Source organism: Sphaerodactylus townsendi, linkage group LG12 (genome assembly GCF_021028975.2).
Source record: "Sphaerodactylus townsendi isolate TG3544 linkage group LG12, MPM_Stown_v2.3, whole genome shotgun sequence".
Classification (NCBI taxonomy): Eukaryota; Metazoa; Chordata; class Lepidosauria; order Squamata; family Sphaerodactylidae; genus Sphaerodactylus; species Sphaerodactylus townsendi.
The window spans coordinates 18,932,666-18,953,613 of record NC_059436.1 but is presented as its reverse complement, the minus strand read 5'-3'; the positions used below and the strand labels follow the sequence as shown (position 1 = coordinate 18,953,613).

At 48.4% G+C, this 20,948-nt stretch overlaps 1 protein-coding gene across 2 annotated transcripts in view; it reads left to right on the top strand.

Moving 5' to 3' along the window:
- Window positions 1-20,948, top strand: part of UBASH3B (ubiquitin associated and SH3 domain containing B) — a 72,140-nt gene that overhangs the window by 46,845 nt on the left and 4,347 nt on the right. Inside the window, exons 2-10 of one of the 2 annotated variants that reach the window (XM_048512526.1) lie at window positions 5,969-6,022; window positions 8,293-8,479; window positions 10,187-10,385; window positions 11,928-12,097; window positions 12,694-12,902; window positions 13,873-14,008; window positions 14,109-14,229; window positions 16,938-17,060; window positions 20,752-20,844. In XM_048512526.1, coding sequence (XP_048368483.1) covers window positions 5,969-6,022; window positions 8,293-8,479; window positions 10,187-10,385; window positions 11,928-12,097; window positions 12,694-12,902; window positions 13,873-14,008; window positions 14,109-14,229; window positions 16,938-17,060; window positions 20,752-20,844 — 1,292 coding nt within the window. Of the gene's footprint in view, window positions 1-5,964; window positions 6,023-8,292; window positions 8,480-10,186; window positions 10,386-11,927; window positions 12,098-12,693; window positions 12,903-13,872; window positions 14,009-14,108; window positions 14,230-16,937; window positions 17,061-20,751; window positions 20,845-20,948 lie in introns of both variants that reach the window. The other variant, XM_048512525.1, reaches the window with a different exon arrangement.

The window sequence follows — 20,948 nt, the reverse complement described above, 5'->3', positions numbered from 1 at the left end:
GTTATGGCGACTGGTCCTAACTGCTGCTGATTTGCTGGGTTGTATCTTCACGCAATTATTTCCCTGCACGTTGCACCAAAACCTCCCCGTTATTGTTCTATGCCTCTTGTGTTATGTATCCAGTGTGGAATTCAAAGCACAACTGCAGCAGCTGTTTACAGGACATATGAGAGAATTCTTTGGCTGCACTATTATTATTCAGAATGTGGAAAGAGTTGTAAAACGTTATTCAAAGGGAGAACGAACCATTCCAGTAAGGAATCGGCCGAGTTATTCCGAGAAGCGACTGAATGTAGAGGTTTTTTTCTTGAGGATGAATGCCCCGTTGCCTACCATGACAGCCTCCTCTTGAGTAAAAGGGACACTGTCATTAGACCTTTCATTCATTGACCTGCACCATCTTCCACAGTTGAGGTTTTCACCTTCAGAAATAAGGGAAACGAAAACATTTGTGCAGGCGTGGATGTCCAGCTGTAATTCTCAAAATATACCTGTTGCTTTTCTATTAACAGTTTTGTTTTAAAAGTGAATACCTGCTGCTTGCTGTATTTATTTTGTATGTTTAAATAAAAAATACTGGCATCCCACTGACCTGAAACAGTGTTTCTTCAAAGTGGGCTGCATCATAATATCAAAACTGCATGCTGTAGTAGGTAGTAGTAGTAGTAGTAATAAGTTTATTGTCTTGGCCATAGGCCTTCACAGTCTCCTCATACACAAACATAGGCTCATTCCACACATGCAGAATAATGCACTTTCAAACTTCTTTCAGTGCTCCTTGAAGCTGTGCGGAATAGCAAAATCCACTTGCAAACAGTTGTGAAAGTGGTTTGAAAACGCATTATTTTGCGTGTGCGGAAGGGGCCAGAGTAACATTAAAACCGACACAAAACACACCTCATATATACCAATATTGCTAAAATGAACTTAATTAGTACTGATACAAATATCCCTGTCAAATAATAAAACACATCATCATTACACCATAAGTAGCCTGATTCTTCTTGCGACACGAGCAAAAAGTGCTGCTCAGTTGGAAATGTATGGATCACCACAGATGATAAACAAATCAATTTCCCAGTGTTGTCAGTATCCCTCACAATTGGGAGAAGCTCTTTAATATATTTGGTCGTTATGTCATCATAAAGAGGACGCTCCAAAACATAATGCAGAATGTCCTCCTCTGCCTCACTGCCACAAACACATCTATAGTTAGATACTGGTGCATTACTACATTGTGCACTATACGCTGCCATTGGTATAGCCTGGAATCTAAGGTTAGTAAATGCCATTCTAAAAATATAGGTTGACAATTTCTCTAAATATGGCGCCCTAATATGGTCCTTCTTGAAAAGTTTAACGAAGGGGCCAGACTGTAGTAGATAGAGCACGACACTCAGAAGCCACAGATGGCTCTTTGACATGCTTCCTGTGACTCTTCTGAGCACTGTTCCCAAACGTAACATCTGCTCCATCTTCCAGGAAGTGGGGTATGGCTCGATAGGGCTTCCTCATCTTCAATGCTTCTGCCAGAGAGTCTGGAAGATAGTTAAGCTGTGAGCCAATCTGGCCTGTGGAATAATGCACATTCAATCCACTTCCACAATTGTTTGCAAGTGGATTTTGCTATTCCGCACAGTAAAATCCAGCTTCAAAGTGCATTGAAAGTAGATTAAGGTGACCAGATGGTCACCTTCGCAAACCAAGACAGGCGGGTGGGTGGCCGCGTGTGCGGCCGCAGGAGCGCACGGCCTTCTGGGGCGCTCCCGTATCCCACCCTGTGACAGGGTGGGAAATGGCAGCGCCCCAGAAGGCCATGCGCTCCTGCCGCCGTGCGGGAGGCTGCCGCACTGCCTTGCGCCCCAGAAGGCAGTGCGGCAGCCTTCCAAAACTCAGGACATTGGGGAAAAAAACCCACGGGACGCAGGACAAGTTGTTTCAAGGCGGGACTGTCCTGCCAAAACCGGGACGTCTGGTCAGCCTAAAGTAGATTGAAAGTGTATTATTCTGCATGTGCGAAAGGGGCCTGACAGATCTCTGGGGCTTGGAAAGTGCCACTGGGGGCAGTTTGCCTGCCTGCCGTTTTTCAAGCCCCAAGGGGTTGGGAATTGGGGAGGGGGAGGACTGAAAAATGTTGGGGGGGGGTTTAACTCAAATATTCCACTTTAATGAAAATTTCTGGGTTAAAAAAGCTTGACATTTACTGATTCTTTTTATTGTTATTCATGCCTACTGTGCTCAAGATGCAAATGCAGGCCTGCCTCCCCTTCTCTGCAGTGTCTCCACTGTCATCCCAAGATGTGGGTGGCTGCTGAGAAGAGAGCAAGCCGAGAGTACACACAAAGAGTACAGCCACCAGCTATGGTGACAAAAGAGTTAGAAGGCACAGAGGGAAGCTCTTTCCCTCACTACAGCTCCACAATTGCTGGCTAAGATTCAACATCGTGGCAGGAGGCATGAAATGACTTACTCTGGTAGTTTAAAAGCATTTAGTTTTATATTTAGTTTTATATTTATAGGCAGGGGCGGGCTCGGCGGGGGGCGGCTAGAGTGCACACCTGAGCCATCCGCCACCGCCGAGCCCCACCCCACTGCAGGATGAAATGGAGGAGGCGGGGCGGGGGGGCGTCCGGAGAAGGAGTTGTCTCCGGGTGCCATTTCCCCACAATACGCCTCTATTGTGGCGTAGGAGCAGCAGTGGCGTAGGAGGTTAAGAGCTCGTGTATCTTATCTGGAGGAACCGGGTTTGATTCCCAGCTCTGCTGCCTGAGCTGTGGAGGCTTATCTGGGGAATTCAGATTAGCCTGCACACTCCCACACACGCCAGCTGGGTGATCTTGGGCTAGTCACAGCTTCTCGGAGCTCTCTCAGCCCCACCTACCTCACAGGGTGTTTGTTGTGAGGGGGGAAGGGCAAGGAGATTGTCAGCTGCTTTGAGTCTCCCTCAGGAGAGAAAGGGGGGATATAAATCCAAACTCCTCCTCCTCCTCCTCCTCCTCCGCCTCCTCCTCCTCCTCCTCCTCTTCTTCTTCTTCTTCTTCTTCTTCTTCTTCTTCTTCTTCTTCTTCTTCTTCTTCTTCTTCTTCTTCTTCTTCTTCTTCTTCTTCTTCTATTATGCTGTGATTTGTTTGATGATGTTTGTGGAATGATGCCCAGGGCACGGAGAAGTCACGTAGCTCTTTGGGTTGATGGTACTTACAAAAATGGAACTTTGTGAACTACAGATTGAGAACCATTTTGTTAGAGTGCCAGATTAAAGTACAAAAAGAAATCCATATTGACTTCAGGTCAGCCTTTCTCTCTCAGCCTGGCCTACCTCACAGAGTTGTTGTGTGCATAAAGTGGAGGAGGGGAGAGCCGCGTACCGCTCCCGATGCTCCTGGGAAGAAGGGAGGGATAAACATATAATGGATAGCTGGCGAGATGAAACGGTGGCATGAACAGCAATCTCACCTGAAATGGTAAGAAAAAAACCCACCATCAGCAAGTAGCAGAAAAAACCCTTCCACGTATGCAGAATAATGCACTTAATGCATTTTGTAGCTGCATTTTACTGTGCGGAATAGCAAAATCCACTTGCAAACAGTTGTGAAAGTGGATTGAACATGCGTTATTCTGCACATGCGGAAGGGGCCAAAGTCTAAAAAAACACGGACTAGTAAACGTAACACTTCACCAAAAGAATCCTGGATTTTTACAAGTCTTGTCTAGGATGTAGGCTCAGCTTGAAATGTATATTGCAAATGCTCCAGAAGCCCCCGTTATTCTTCCCCTCAAAAGAAATCCATCCCTGATATGGCTCCTTCCTCCGTGGTCCCGAAGTTTCTATCATTTGGGGAAGCACAAACCTGTCTTTCCCAAATAAATATCTTTTCCTCAGTGGACTGAGTTGACAAGAATTGGAGCGGATGTTTTTTTTTTCTCCTGTGAACAGTGTGGGAATTCTGGGAATTAAGTCTATATGTAGAAAATAGCCTCAATAATGAGCAGGAATTCTGGGAATTAAGTCTATATGTAGAAAATAGCCTCAATAATGAGCAGGCCGGGGCTCACCCCGCCAGCTTGCTTCTAGTGCTGAAATTACTTAGACAGGAAAGGCAGCCGGGCCTTTGGTGGAAATGAATTTTTAATGCAAATAGATGCTCGGTGCCACAGATAACCCAGGAAAGAGAGCCATTTGCTGGAGAGCTTTCGGGTTTCAGAATGCATATTTATAAGCCAGGAAACAGAGAGAGATGAGGGCGGGGTGTGTGTGGAGTTGTTTAGGCTGGTCTGAAAAGGGGGAAAATGATTATGGACCAAGATGTACATAGACCCCCCTTTTTAATTTCTTTATATTGCTGTGTGAGGTTTTTTGTTTTGCCCGCTGCCTGCCGCCGCCAATCGTTTGTTTCTTTCATGCCATCTGCGCACCATTCGTGCAAGAGAGAAGCCGAACTAAAATGGGGTGTTTTGAACTGAAACAGAAGAGATGCGGAAATCTGAAATCATTCGCAGTGATGTAGATGATGTAGACTCGCAGTAAATCTTTTAGGCCCAGGTCTTAATGGACGCCCTCCCGCACAGCACTGAATGCGCCCCCCTTCCCAGAAAGCTAACTAATTTACAGTCCTTGAGGATCTGGCCTCACTTCTGGAGGGAGGCAGACAAAAATGGTGGAGAATGCATTGGTCTTCATAGCAGATACTGCTAGAAGGCAAGATCAGGGGTAGGTAACCGCTGGCACACATGAAGAACGGCCACATGGCAGACTGGTTCTCTGTGCAATCGATCGATATAAGCCCTAGAGCTGCTTGCCATGCTGCGGGTGCCAGCAGCACAGGGGAAGACAATGGGCATAGTTTCTGCTCATCACCAGCCTTTGGACTGACGCCCTCACCAGCCAGGTTTGAAGCGAGTCTCTGAGTCACCAACAGTGTCGGGGCTCAATGTACTCCCAGTGAGTCTGGCCAAGCCCTTCCCATATTTTTCCCCTGCCTTCTTGTTTGCTAGTATGCCAGCACCTGCACAGGTAGGCCATGTGTTTTGAAGGGTGATGGGGACAAAGGGGCAGCCTCCACAGTTTCCTGTCATTGCTCAATGAACAGGAGGACGCAAGCTTGCATTGCGCACCACCCCATCAAGTTACCTCTCAAAGGGGGCCCTCAGGAATAGGAGCACAGGTACTTCTTTAGTGTTCCTGGTCGTCTGAGCCGCAGCCTTCTCCATATCGCTAATAAATAAGATATTTCTGAAAGCAATTTGAGCATCCGCCGGAGAAGGCAAAGGCAGTTGTTTAGACAAAGCAGCAGCTGGGAAGTCAGAAGTGGCTACTTAATTGGTCTCAGACTTCTTCCCCAGCACCCCCCCCCCTCCCAGAGAGTTACTGGAAGGTCTAAGGGGGGGAAAAAGATCTTTTTGAAAAAAAAAAGCTGTACTGCCCGTCAGAACTGCAGCTGCTGTCTAATGCAGGGGCTGTTTTCCATGTAGAAAGACTGGATTCTCCAGAGGAATGGTCTGGTGGGAGAGGCAGAAGGGGGAATGGACTACAGAGAGAGAGAGAGAGGAGAGAGAGAGAGAGAGAGAGAGAGAGAATGAAAGACTTCAGGGCCTCTGAAAGGGATGGCTATTTACTTAAGACACAGATGTTATGTTATGTTGTCTCCATGGAGATTCCTGTTTCTCAGCTCTGTGGATTCCACTCCCCCAAATCTCTCTTCTCAGAGATATTTTTCCAAGTAAAAAACGATAGTTGCATTGAAAACAGACTATTGTAGAGGGACAAAACCGAGATTCCATGTGGGAATTTGCTTTTTAAAAAATGCGCCGTGGGATTATTCTGGAAGAAGGAAGCTTTCGTAGCTTTTTTTCCCAAAAAAGGATAACCTGTAAAAAGAAATAATGGCACCACACGCATCCTTGATTGACATCGAGCATCCATAACAGCACTCAGCGGACTTCCTTTTCTCTCTCTCCTTTCTGCAGACAGAAGGCTCTGGCGTCTACAGGAGGCCGAAGCGTCCAAGCCGCCTGTGACTGGTTGGTATGAAATAATACGTTTTAAAAGACTCAGATATATCATTTTCTTCCTACACACAATTAAACCGCCCCCAAAGTAAAAGGCATTTCTTGATCCAGCATCGGAGGAAGTGGTACGCTTGCACAAAAGCGTTTGTGCAAATAAAAATGTTATCACATCTCCTGTCGGGTTTCTCTGCAACTGACTGAGATGGCTTACCCCTCTAGAAGTTGGTCTGGCGATTGTTATCAGTCCCCATACTCTGAAATACGTGGTGTGTGACCACATCAAATATGTGTTGTGTTACTGAACAGCCGAGAGCAAATCTCCCGTCCACCCACGTTTCAGGGCCCCTGACCTGTTTCTCTCCCCCGTTTTCCTGTTTCTAGAGTTGGCCCTTGTGTCTCCTGAAAAGCTGCTCTAAAAAACTGTAGTGGGGGGAGGGGGGAAGGGGAGGAGGGTTCTTTGAAGCACCTTCCAATGCAGCACAAGGCATTTCACTGAGCACAGAAGGTCCAAAAAGTTCCCTGTGCTTACATGCACAGCTCTTGGGACAAGGCCATTTTCTACAGAAGACTTTGGCCCTTTCCCCACTTACCTTAAGCCCCGCGCTACTCTCCTCAAGTAGCGCGGGGTCTCCCGGGGCACTCCCCACTACAGGGAAGGCGACAACGCAGCCGCCCCGACGCTGCCACTCTCATGCCCCCTCAGCGCGCGGCATTCCTGGCGCTCCACGAAACAGCGCCTTTTGATGAAACGGCGCAGACCCCGTCGTGGGGATGCCCGGGCGCGCGCCAGAGATGCCGCGCGCTGAGAGTAGCGCGCAGCAAAGGGCAGCAAAGGTAAGTGGGGAAATGCCCTTTGATGATTGGGGGTTTGGTCATGCAAGAAAATATTTGCTAGCAGCGTTGCTTGTGTGCCTGGCTGGGGTTTGGTCCAGGCAGGCAGCAAAATGAGGACTGTGGGACTTCTCACTAGAGTGGCGGACGACCCGTTTGAATGCTTCATTGTGGGATGAATTCTCTGCAGACAGCAAACCGGGACAACAGGCAAAGAGTTGGGCGATTTTTCAATTAGTAGAGAGTTTGAAAAAAAAATGTGGAGGGCATTCAAACTAGACATCTTTCACTTGTACTCTGAAACAGTATAGGCTGGTCTGCCACCTGATTCTGATCTTTATCTGCTGCTTGGGTGGACCAGACAGCCATGGATTACCATGGTGAGCAAGAAATTTTACCCGAAGGCCATTTCAAGGTAACAGTGGATGATAAGACAACCAAGATCCATAGGTGGCCTGCCAGTAAGCATGGTCACTGCAATTGCCCCTCCTTCAGTATCGTCTTTCATGCTGAGAATGCTTGTTGGGGCAGCAGGTAGTAGCGTAGCGCCAAGGGGGAGCACGACACACTGGGTGCATGCCGGGGTGTTCCAGGGCAGGGGCAGACAGGCCGTGGCAGGGGCGCAGGGTGTACACGTGCCTTGGGTGCAGTTCCCCCTCTCTTTGCCCCTGGTACTAGGCATCCCTCTTCTAGCGGTGAGTCTCATACTGGCTCATATGTTGCTGTCTCCTTAGTGTATAACCCAATAGAAATTACACTGAAGAAGGTTTGCAGCAATTGTTGTCTACTTTCAAATGAAGTCTTGTTATAAGTATAATATGTGTCCAAAACTACAAACATTACAACAGTACCACAAGGTATCTGAAAAACAGATCATAATAACACAATCCTGTGCAGAACAAACTATACATTAAGATAACCAGTACCCAGATGTGCATTAGCCTCAAGGCTAATGAACGATAAATTCCACAAGTCTGTGCTTCCAAAATGTGCAAAGGTTTGTTAGAACAACAATGATTTGAAACCACCAGGGCCTGTCGTCTGCTCTGAAAACTCTGGCTGCTGCAAGATGTTGAAGGGTCTGTTTTTCAGGTACCTTGTGGCACTTTTGTAATGTTTGTCATTTTGGCCACGTATGGTCCTTATAACAAGAAAGCAGACAGAGTTTGCTGTTGAAAGCAGACAGAGTTTGCTGTGAGCCTTCTTCAGTGTAATTTCTACTGGGTTACACTGTGCACACCGATCCCCTCTAAATTCAGATGGTGGTCTCCTTCGTGTAGGCAACTCTTTCCGTAATGATCTTGTCGGAAGTCTTCTTTCACAAGGGATATCCCAGCCTCTGTGCAGCGATCGCTGCTATTGCATCTATTCGTCAGACTTGCTGTTTGACTTTTGCGGCTGTGGAACAGAGGCGTGTTTCCCATGAGCCTCTTTTCTCCCTCTTTTCTGTTGTAGGCTTTTTTCCCACGTATGCGACCCTTTTCTGGACGACCCCTTGCCTCGGGAGTATGTCCTCTACCTGCGTCCCACAGGTCCCTTAGCGCAGAAGCTCTCGGACTTCTGGCAGCAGTCGAAGCAGTTGTGCGGGAAGAACAAGGCACACAACATCTTCCCGCATATCACGCTCTGCCAGTTCTTTATGGTGAGTTCATGCCCTATTCTTCCTGTTGACATTTGGTTCCTTTCTGCCTGCATTAAGATTCTTCATGAGGCAAGATGACATGTGTATTCCAGCATTCCGCGAGCATTCTACTGTAGCATGGTGGTTGACAGCATGAACTATGGGGCTTGGGAGGACATAGTTCAGGTCTCACCATAGTTGTGAACTTGCTGGGGGGTATGGCAGGCCAAGCTATCAGTTGCTCTGTGACAGCTGTTACAGTGTAATGCGAAACCGTGGTTTTCTCAGACTTAATCATCAAATGTGAATCATTCCACTGGTTATATGGTTTGGGTCCATCAAACTAGGAGCTGAAACCAATGTTGGAAGTTGGTTTAATAGCAATAGTCTTCAAGGTGGTTTTGCATCATGTATGAAGGTGGACAGCTTGGCTTAATCTGGCTTGTCTTCTGGTATTATCATCTTGCTCTCTCCAGCGATAGAGATGCATGAACACAATGAAGGTGATGAAACCGGCATTTTTGAAGTCAAGCCAGGATTACTATGGTTAGACATAGGAAGTGCCATTCGGGATCAGACCAGTGGCCCATTTGGTCCAGAGTCCTGTCTCACACAGGGACCAACCAGTTCCTCTGGAGGTCCAACAATGGGACACAGAGACTGAGAACCCTGATGTTGCCTCCTGGCACTGGTATTCAGAGATTGACTGCTTCTGGATGTGGAGGTTCCCTTTAGTCCCTACAGAGTCAACATAGTGTAGTGGTTAAGAGCAGGTATATTCTAATCTGGAGAACCTGGTTTGATTCCCTGCTCTGCCTCTTGAACTGTGGAGGCATATCTGGTGAACTAGATATTGTTGGACCTCCAGAGGAACTGGTTGGTCCCTGTGTGAGACAGGACTCTGGACCAAATGCACTCCAACACATGCCAGCTGGGTGACCTTGGGCTAGTCACAGTTCTTTGGAGCTCTCTCAGCCTCACCCACCTCACAGGGTGTTTGTTGTTGGGGTGGGGGAGGGAAAGGAGATTGTAAACCCCTTTGAGTCTCCTTACATGAGAGAAAGGGGGATATAAATCCAGACTCTTCTTCTGCTGCTGCTGGCCTTCTCCTCTATGAGTCAGTTTAATCCCCCTTTAAAGCTGCTCCATGTTACGTCTGAACTGTTTGTCATTGTCAGCATAATGTAGTTGGGCTTCTGAAAGCCATCATGGCTGCAGCAGCAAAGCAGGAGGAAGTGAAGAAGAGCAGTTTGGAGTTTTCTTTCAAGGTTGACAGATATGCTTTCACTTATACCCCTTTTTTTTCTTTTGGAACCAAAGTCAGAGCATAGAATTTCTGCTGAGCCCCCTTCTCCCTTCCACCAAAGGTTTGGGAGCAACAGGTACAGTATTGGTGCCACACAGATAAGGGGCCATCTGGAGACAGAACTCTCCCAGATGGCTCAGTTCCGCGCAGCATCTGGGAATGTCTGCACAGCTCTGGGTTCGATTACAGGGACTATTGCTTGGGAATAGCCCATCTCTTTAAGCAGGCAAGATAAAGTGAAGATAGGACTGTAGGGTTAGGCAAGCCAAAGTCCACTCCAGAGTGCTCACATGTGTCATGACAATTATTCTGGCCTCCGTTTAAGATGGCCCCGTTCCGATTTCAAAAGGGAAGGTCCCTTTGGGTGCAGGAAGCACAGCGAGCCGAGCCTCACGCGATGACCTGTGCCTGATCCCTTGCAGTGTGAAGACAGCAAGGTGGAGGCGCTCTGTGAAGCTCTGCAGGCCACGGTCACACGGTGGAGGTGCAAGTTCTCAGCCCCTTTGCCCCTGGAGCTCTACACATCATCCAACTTCATCGGGCTCTTTGTCAAGGAGGACAGCGCGGAGGTCCTCAAGAAGTTTGCGGCAGACTTTGCGGCAGAGGCTGCTTCTAAAGCCGGTGAGTCCACAGGGTGCAGTGGGTGTAAACCACAATTTCAGTAGGGCCTTCCTTTGGAAAGGCAAAAGGGCTTGAGCATTGTTGGCCCGGCTTATTTTTCCAAGTGCTTTTAGCACTCTCGCAGTTTATAGATTGGTTTACTTGCTAGAGTCTCCTGCCACTATTTTCTCCCTTTTCAGCCAATGTGGTGTAGTGGTTAAGAGTGGTGGATTCTAATCTGGAGAACTGGGTTTGATTCCCCACTCCTCCTCCACCTGAAAGGCAGAGGTTTATCTGGTGAACCAGATGTGTTTCCACACTCCTGCATTCCTGCTGGGTGACCTTGGGTGACCTCCCGCAGTGGCCTTTTTCCTGCTCTTCCCACCTTATCGGCTGAGCAGAAAAACACGATCAGGCTTCCTGTGAATCGTTATTACCTAGAAGGGAAGCTGACATTTTGACACTCCTTTAACCTTTCTGACAGATGCTGAGTTTCAGGTTTTTTCCTTGCGTGCCTGTGCGCACACGCTCATCAGAGCTATCATTTCCTGCAGCTGCCAACTAGCATACGACGCCTGTAAGCGATCCTTTCACCATCGATCTCTGGCATGCTCGGTTTTTCTGTTTATGTCACATTTCCAGTACACCTCCATATTTTCTTCCCGGTGTGAGTCCTGTCCGAGCCCCTACCCTCAAGGTGCACTAGGCGTACCTGGATCAGTTAGAAGGAACACTCACTGTCCGAGACTGGGGTTGAGGCACAAAGGCATAACTCCCCACAACAGCCTTCTGGATGGTGGCTACCTGTCAAGCACCGGATCTGTTACTCAAATCAGACTCTGCAACTTGATGGTTTAGAAGTCTTTATTGGCAGACATCAGTTGGCCAGAGGGAAAAAGCCAATTCTTGCTGGAGAACTGAGCACCCCCAATATATCCCCCCCCCTGTTCTCCTCCCCCACTCCCTTTGCTCTATCCCATTCTACAGAAAGTGCAGAGGAAAGGAATGCAAACAACTCAAGGTCAGGAGACTGTGCCAAAGGCAACTGGCCCCGGGCGTCTCTCCTTGGTTGCCTAGGCAAAGTGAAAGTTACTGTCCATCAGCTACCCCTCCTGGTTCTCCCTTGCCTGATGTCAGGTTCTCGCCTGACACTACCAAGATGTGGCCAGCTGAGCCAGCCCCATCACCCCTAGCACGGCCTACAGCATATGCCCACACCCTATCAGGGTCAGCAAAGACAACCAGCAGCCCACACCCCGACTCCTGACATCCAGAGGTGGGGAAGGCAGGGTTATCTAGTGAGTAAGATGATTGCTATAGTGACCCAGCTGGGAAGGAGGCAGGAATGGGCACACGAATATCCCAAAGTTGATGGTGATATAGGGAGGACTGAGATAATTCTAAGCAGGATGGTCAAGAAGAGGTCAAGGGGGTGAAGACCCCTCCTCACTCCTTTAGGTCAACTTATGTGGACCCCCTCAAAGGAATCAGCAGGACATTTTGCTCCTCCTTGGTTTCTATTTCGGTGCCTTCTGACTAACCGCACATCTCCCCTCTTTGCAGATGTACATGTGGAGCCCCATAAGAAGCAGCTGCACGTGACCCTGGCCTACCATTTCCAAGTGAGCCACCTGCCCACCCTGGAAAAGTTAGCTCAGAGCATCGATGTCAAGCTGGGCTGTGATTGGGTAGCTTCAATGTTCTCCCGCGATATTAGATTTGCTAACCACGAGGTAAGGCCGGGCTACAAATGTATTGACAGAAAATCGTGGATTAATGTCATTTTTAAAGTTTATTTATTCTGGGGCAGCAACCAAGAAGGCCCTGCTTCTTTTGGAGATGCTGCTAGACTCCACAAGGAGGGAAAATGAAGCAGTAGGCTTTAAACTTGCAGGATGTGGCATTCACTGAGATATCTCAATCCCAGTCTGCTCAAGGCTTAATAAGTTAAACTGGATCTTGAATTGATCTTGGAAACCAAATGTAGTCATTTCAGAATAATTAACACATGAACGCAAGTTCATTACAGATTGGACAGCAGCATTGTGCCAACAGAAAAAGGGTCAAACGCTTAATCTCAAAACCAGAGGAAAAGAATCAAAAGGTTAAGATAAAATTGGGCCTTTTAAAATGGATTCAATGCACTTTGCAGCTGGCTTTTACTGTGCGGAATAGCAGAATCCATTTTCAAACAATTATGAAAGTAGATTGAAAGTGCATTATTCTGCATGTGCGGAAGGGGCCTTAAAATCGAATCAAAAGTGGAAGGAATGAGATTTGCCAGTCCATGTCGGGTGAAGGTCTTCTGCTTGCCTCCCTTCTGTCACAGACTCTGCAGGTGATCTATCCATACACCCCACAGAACGACGACGAACTGGAGCTCTCCCCGGGGGATTTCATCTTCATGTCTCCTGTGGAGCAAATCACCACTAGCGAAGGCTGGATTTATGGTACTTCTCTCGCCACCGGCTGCTCTGGGCTGCTGCCTGAGAATTACATCACCAAAGCAGACGAGTGTGGCACTTGGGTTTTCCACGGGTGAGTGGCCTTTACGCAGTCTGTTGCTTTCACGAGAGCGGGTGGTAACTCTGAAGGGCAAGCCCACCCAGGCCCTGGGAAAACGTGGCATTTATTGGGGGCTTCAGATGCACAGTTTGGAGATGGGCTGCGGCTCAGTGGCGAAGGCTCTGCTTGGCACGCAGAAGGTCCCCAGTGTCTCCTGTTTAAAGGACCAGGCAGCGGGTGATGGAGAGCCAGCGTGGTGTAGTGGTTAAGAGCAGGTGGATTCTAATCTGGAGAACTGGGTTTGATTCCTCACTCCTCCACCTGAGTGGTGGAGGCTTATCTGGTGAATCAGATGTGTTTCTGCACTCCTACATTCCTGCTGGGTGACTAGTCACAGTTCTCTCACAACTCTCCCTGCCCCACCTACCTCACAAAGTGTCTGTTGTGGGGAGAGGAAGGGAAAGGAGCTAGTGAGCCACCTTGAGTTTCCTTACAGGAGAGGAAGGTGGGGTGTAAATCCAAACTCCTCCTCCTCCTCCTCCTCCTCCTCCTCCTCCTCCTCCTCCTCCTCCTCCTCTTCTTCTTCTTCTTCTTCTTCTTCTTCTTCTTCTTCTTCTTCTTCTTCTTCTTCTTCTTCTTCTTCTTCTTCTTCTTCTTCTTCTTCTTCTTCTTCTTCTTCTTCTTCTTCTTCTTCTTCTTCTTCTTCTTCTTCTTCTTCTTCTTCTTCTTCTTCTTCTTCTTCTTCTTCTTCTTCTTCTTCTTCTTCTTCTTCTTCTTCTCCCACAGTGGCCTTCAGCCATTTGTGCAAGCATGTTCACAACTCAATACATTCAACTCAATGAATCAACAGCTGTGATAACTTGCATGCATGACTAGCCCGTCCATAGCTCCTCGTATCCCTTCAAAGCGCAGTGCTTTGCAAGGGAGTTTGGGTAACACAAAAGTGCCACTCACGCAAGCATCAACCAGCATGTGCATGAGTCATCCATCTCTGTTTTGACAGGTCGTACTCAATTCTGAATGCCACTCATTCCCCATCCCTTCTCATGTTCACTGATGGAATAATGGAGCGAAGACTGCAGGAAGAGCAAGGACCAGGAGATACAGGACCGCTGACTATCTTCTGTCAGAGTATGCAGGTAAAGGGTGAAGATGGCCACACCTGCCCCAGATAGCCTGGACCACAAAGGGCAGGAGAGGGGTTTGGCATACCCAAATTTTGCTTTCTCTTCTTCTTAGCCCTTAAGAATCGCCAACCCACCAGGACCTCAGAAGAGATGCCTTTTCGTTTGCCGCCACGGAGAGAGGATGGATGTTGTATTTGGAAAATACTGGCTCTCCCAGTGTTTCGATGCCAAAGGTGAGTTTGCTTATATCACAATAAGGACATTAAAAAAAAAACATAGTCCAGAAATGGAGGTAGCAAATTCAGGTGTCTTCCAACAGAAAAATGGAAAAGGAGAAATGCAAAGTTCGGCCAATTCTTTCCTTGAAAACCGTTGAAAGCTGGAGATGGGCAGTCATCTCCTTGGTAGCCAAATGCATGGGATTAAACAAACAAAACCTTTATTGGCATACATTGATCCTACAAGAGATGCATAAAATAAGTCTCATAAGGCCAGGACCTGAAACAAAAACTTCCTTATAAAGAGGTTGCACCATGAAACAACTTGCCAAATAACATGCCCAGTGTCAGGGATGCTTACCCCCAAAACTTCCATCAGTAAAGGGATGAAACAGGGCTGTGTCTTAGCACCAACCCTGATTCATCTATTCTTGAACAACGTGGCCCCAACTCTCAAGGATATCGACTCGCATTCTCTGGTTGTTGGTGAATTAGCTGGGCCAATTCTGCTCTACGCAGATTTATTTTATTTATTTTATTTTATTAAACTTATAGGCCGCCCATCCCCGAAGGGCTCAAGGCGGCTTCCAACATGGCTGTTACATAGACAGCAATCAACAACATAAAATACTAAAATCATTAAAACCTAAGAGCTAAGCAGCAGTTTACTACAGAACTATAGGTTAAGCAACCCAGTTCATAAATTAATTAAGACAGGCGCCCCGCTGAAGGCCATTAAAAGAAGAAAAAGGGGAGGGAGTAAGTAGGGCCTGGGATGGAATTTATAAGTAAGACAGGCCCAGCTTTAATAGAATGGAACGGCAGTCTCAGTTTTGATTTCAATTCCAGTGTCGATAGGGGCAGTAGATCCACGGCCGGCCGCCCGAAAGCCCGGTGGAAAAGCTCCGTCTTGCAGGCCCTGCGGAACTCATTAAGGTCCGCAGGGTCCCGCCGGAGGTAAGGCATTCCACCAGGCAGGGGCCAGAGCCGTAAAGGCTCTGGCCCGGGTTGAGGCCAGCCTTATCATTGCAGGACCAGGGGTCACCAGTAGATCTGCCGTTGCCGAGCGCAGCGACCTATAATGGGACATAAGGGGTGATGCGGTCCCGCAGGTATGTGGGCCCCATGCCCACGTAAGGCCTTAAAGGTTAAAACCAGCACCGTGAAAACGATGCGGGACTCCACCGGAAGCCAGTGCAGGCGGCACAGCACAGGGGTGATATGATCTGAATAACCACCACCTGTTAGAAGCCGTGCCGCTGCATTCTGGACCAGCTTCAGCTTCCGGATCAGTCGCAAGGGAAGGCCCGCGTAGAGCGAGTTACAATAATCAAGCCTCGAGGTGACCGTCGCATGGATCACAGTGGCCAGGTCGGACTGGGAGAGATAGGGAGCCAGCCGCCGTGCCTGGCGAAGGTGGAAGACGCAACCTGGGTAACATGGGCCACCTGGTTCTCCATAGATAATGAAGAGTCCAGGCGGACCCCCAGGCTGCGAGCCAGAGATGTTGGGGCCAACATGACCCCCTCCAGATTTGGCGGCTGAAATTCCCTCGGTCTCTCCCCCCGGCCCAGCCAAAGGACCTCCGTCTTCGTTGGGTTAAGCTTTAACCTACTCTGTCTCAACCAACCATGATGCGGTACTTTTGTCTAGAACCAGAGTTGGACTCAACCATTTGCTTGCTAAATGTTGAGCATACTGTTTAGACAATGCCCTAATTTTTAACTCCCCCAAAACAAAAAATTATGGTGGCATCTAATGCCTTTAAACCCTTTAGGTGGACACTGCTGGGCAGAGCTGTAGCAAGGGGCACGTGTGTGCCCTGCACCACTGCCATGCCCCCACTCCGCCCCCGCCACACCCCATCTTGCCCCCGCGCTGGTGTGCGCCCGGTACGTCATGCCACCCTGTCCCCTTGGTGTGACGCCACTGCTGCTGGGTACTCCCATTGAACAAGTGAAAACATTTAAATACTTGGGAATCTATTTTCACTCTAATGCCCAATGGGCAGCACGCAGCAATGCTGCAGCGAAGGGCTGTCATTCCACTCTGGCAGCAGTTGTCCAGTATTTCTGTTCTAAAGGGCGTGCCTTTATCCCCGCAGCATTAAAGGTGTACAAAGAAAAGGTGGTCCAACAACTATTATACGGAGTTCCACTCTGGTTTAAAGCCTGGAACAACTCTGTCGAGAGGGTACAATCGATTTTCCTTTATAGGATCTTCGGGGCCCCACCTTCAGTCCCTTACGCAGTGCACAGGATTCATTGTACAAAACTGCCGGGATGCTTTGTGTCTATGAATCTACCATCAAGGACACCCATCCAGTAGTGGCATTACAAGAGGTAGAGAAGTATGGTGACTGCAAAGTGGATCCTCTCCTGTCCAAGAGCCAGCCATACATACAGTTTACCAGTCATCCTCAGCCATTGCTTTACGGAAGTGCTACGGGGTGGTTACCGTTTCCCCGAAAATAAGACGTAGTAGAGGTTTTGCTGAAGTGCTAAATATAAAGTAAGACGTAGCAAAGTTTTTGTTTGGAAGCATGCCCATCGACCAGAGCATGCAGCTGCGGAGCGGAAAAATAAGACATCCCCTGAAAATAAGACATAGCGCATCTTTGGGAGCAAAATTTAATATAAGACGCTGTCTTATTTTGGGGAGAACACGGTAGTACCAGGGAAATCACTGGATTCAGACTCTTTGCTCTCTGCCTCCCCCTACAGGAAGGTATGTGCGCACAAACCTGAATATGCCTCACAGCCTACCTCAACGAAGTGGCGGTTTCAGGGATTATGAAAAGGACGTGCCCATCACCGTGTTTGGATGCACACAAGCAAGGCTCATTGGTAAGTTTCCCTTTGCAGGGGCAGAAGCTCCCCCAGCCCTCTAGTGAGGTCAAAGGAATGTCCCTATGAGAGGGTCAGTGGTGGCGAACCTTTGGCACTCCAGATGTTATGGACTACAATTGGCTATGCTGGCAGGGGCTGATGGGAATTGTAGTCCATAACATCTGGAGTGCCAAAGGTTCGCCACCACGGGGGTAGATCAACTGATTCAGCAGCAGTTGATGCTTCTAAAAGATCTTTCAATGGCAGGCCCAGGTGGCATCCAGTCTTGACGTTACAAGTCAGAGATGATCATAAGAACATAAGAACAAGCCAGCTGGATCAGACCAGAGTCCATCTAGTCCAGCATTCTGCTACTCGCAGTGGCCCACCAGGTGCCTTTGAGAGCTCACATGCAGGAGGTGAACGCAATGGCCTTCTGCGGCTGTTGCTCCCGATCACCTGGTCTGTTAAGGCATTTGCAATCTCAGATCAAAAAGTTCAAGATTGGTAGCCATAAATCGACTTCTCCTCCATAAATCAGTCCAAGCCCCTTTTAAAGCTATCCAGGTTAGTGGCCATCACCACCTCCTGTGGCAGCATATTCCAAACACCAATCACACGTTGCGTGAAGAAGTGTTTCCTTTTATTAGTCCTAATTCTTCCCCCCAGCATTTTCAAGGAATGCCCCCTGGTTCTAGTATTGTGAGAAAGAGAGAAAAATGTCTCTCTGTCAACATTTTCTACCCCATGCATAATTTTATAGACTTCAATCATATCCCCCCTCAGATGTCTCCTCTCCAAACTAAAGAGTCCTAAACGCTGCAGCCTCTCCTCATAGGGAAGGTGCTCCAGTCCCTCAATCATCCTCGTTGCCCTTCTCTGCACTTTTTCTATCTCTTCGATATCCTTTTTGAGATGCGGCGACCAGAACTGGACACAGTACTCCAAGTGCGGTCGCACCACTGTTAGCTAGTGTGCGCAAGAGCTTAGATTGAGGAAAAGCAATGGAAACTAGACTCCAGAATGACCAAATGACCAAAATTGTCTCAGTGTTGGGTGGCAAATGAGACACACATACAGAGAGAGAGAGAGAACAGACAACCCACCATCTAAAACTACATCTCTAAATCTCTTTTACCTGCAATGGCTGATTTATACTGTCACAGCAGCCATAAGAAAGACAACCCCCAAGCCTTTCATTGCCATCAATCCATGTGTTAGATTGAATTGTAGGAGTACTACAATTTGCATAATAACTGCACAATCACTTGGGCTTCCAAGACTCAGTGGGAGTCAGCCGCTGCCCTTCTGCCAGGCCACAAAGAGACAGTCGTCAAGATGGGACTGGAGGCAATCAGAGAGTTAGCTGTGATTTTCATTTGCACATATGACACCAGTTCAGGAGTGAAAAACATTTGGCTGCAAATCTGCGTTGTCAGAGCAGACAGGATCATTCCTCAAGGGTTGTTGGATGCAGGAGCCTGCATTTGCTCACCTGTATCAATTTGTTGATAAGGGATATATCAATTACTTTAGTTGACCAAAGTGGCACTTTTAAGAAGTTTGTGGTTTGGATTTCATGCCTGGACCACCCCCTAATAGCATTTTCCCTTCTGTATGCAGCTATTGTGGATGGGATTGTTAGCAGGAGAAGAGGCAGTAGAAGAAGAGGAAGAGGAGGAGTTTGGATTTATACCCCACCTTTCTCTCCTGTAAGGAGACTCAAGGTGGCTCACAAGCTTCTTTCCATTCCTCTCCCCACAACAGACACCTTGTGAGGTAGTCTGAGTATAAGTGGGGCATAAATCCAAACTCTTATTTTCTTCTATTCTAAAAAAACCTTTATTCAAACCCTCTGACAAGCAACCCATTCACTTGCTGAACGTTTTTTACTATGGCATGACTGCCACCTAGAGGTAGGTGGCAAGTATTGCCACACTGCCAGCAAGATCTTCATAAATTGTGTCAAAAGTGAAACGATTACAGGTAACTGGTTGTGGTGGGCTTTCCGGGCCGTGTGGCCGTGGTCTGGTAGATCTTGTTCCTAACGTTTCGCCTGCATCTGCATCAGTATGTAACAGACTTCTCTGTGTGATACATCTCTGAAGATGCCAGATACAGATGCAGGCAAAATGTTAGGAACAAGATCTAGGACAGTGATGGCGAACCTATGGCACGGGTGCCAGAGGTGGCATTCGGAGCCCTCTCTGTGGGCACGCACACACAGAGTTCATCATGTGGGGGGTGGAAAATCACACACACACCCACACAGACTGACCTGGGCCACTGAGTACAACGTGCACGCACCGCAGTGAGCAGGGAGGACTCGGCTGGTGGGGCTGGTGCCTGTGCTCCGGGTGACTGCTGCCTGAGGGGGGGGGGGGCACAGAGGAGGCAGAGATGCTAGAGAGGCACAGAGCAGTGCACGTGGGACTTGCTGGAGGCTAGAGCAGGCTAGCCCCTGCTCTAGCGCGTGGGGCGGAGGAAGAAGGAGCCAGCCGTTTTTTTCTAAACTAAAACCTCAGCATTCAGGTTAAATTGCCGGGTTGGCACTTTGTGATAAATAAGTGGGGTTTGGGTTGCAATTTGGGCACTTGGTCTCAGAAAGGTTCGCCATCACTGATCTAGGAGACCACAGCCACACAGCCCGGAAAGCCCACCACAACCAGTTGAATCTGGCCGTGAAAGCCTTCGACGATTACAGGTAAGATATTGAAAAGGCCGGTGAGACCCACTGGTGAAGGCCTGGTTTTAAATGGGAAATGGCTATTGATTGGGAGTAAATTGACTTAGATCTCCTGGTTGCATCTGACTAGATGACTTCCTTTTGCATTATTAAACAGCATCTACTGGTCAGTTGCTTGCTGAAGAGTGAGCACCTCTTTCCCGGAAAGTCCCATCCTCTGTCATCTCACAGCTGTAAAGGGGGGGCCACTCTGATGCACTTAACAACCTTCAGTTCTCAGACCAAAGATCAGGGCCATGCACTCCACAGGGCATCAGTGAAAGTTTTTCTCTGGCTGGTCCTTCCTTTTGTTGCATCTAAGTGAAGTTGGATTCAAGAAAGAAGAAGAAGAAGAGTTTGGATTTATATCCCCCCTTTCTCTCCTGCAGGAGACTCAAAGGGGCTTACAATCTCCTTGCCCTTCCCCCCTCACAACAAACACCCTGTGAGATAGGTGGGGCTGAGAGAGCTCTGAGAAGCTGTGACTAGCCCAAGGTCACCCAGCTGGCGTGTGTGGGAGTGTACAGGCTAATCTGAATCCCCCAGATAAGCCTCCACAGCTCAGGCGGCAGAGCTGGGAATCAAACCCGGTTCCTCCAGATTAGATACACGAGCTCTTAACCTCCTACGCCACTGCTGCTCCCTATCATTTCTCTGGGACCAGTACAAACGTAGCCCATGCCCCCTTACATCAGTCCATACCTCCAAAGTCTTGAGTCACAAAGGAAGTATCGGTTTTGTACTGGAATGACGTAATTATGGGAATGGGCCACTTTGGCTCTCTAGGTACCTGTGAAATGTGCCCCTTTCCACAACCACCCAACTCATGCTTGGATCCTGGTGTTAACGCCAACTTCTGTGTTGCAGAGGCAATTTATGTTGTGTGGTAGAGATCGTTCATAGAGCCCTTCAGTGCTCGCGTGTTTCTGCCTTCATGTTTCCTGCCATAATCATCCCAATTTCATAAACTTGTATGTTTCGCAGGGGAAGCCTTACTCGAGAGCAACACTATCATACACCACATCTACTGTTCGCCCTCCCTGCGCTGCGTCCAGACGGCACACTATATTTTGAAAGGTAAGAAGGTGGTAACCCAAGGGCTGGATTTCCTCATTTTGACTGTGTTTCTTGGAAAGGCTGGGGGGGGGGGGGGGGGGGGGGGGGGGTGGAGTCTTTACGGG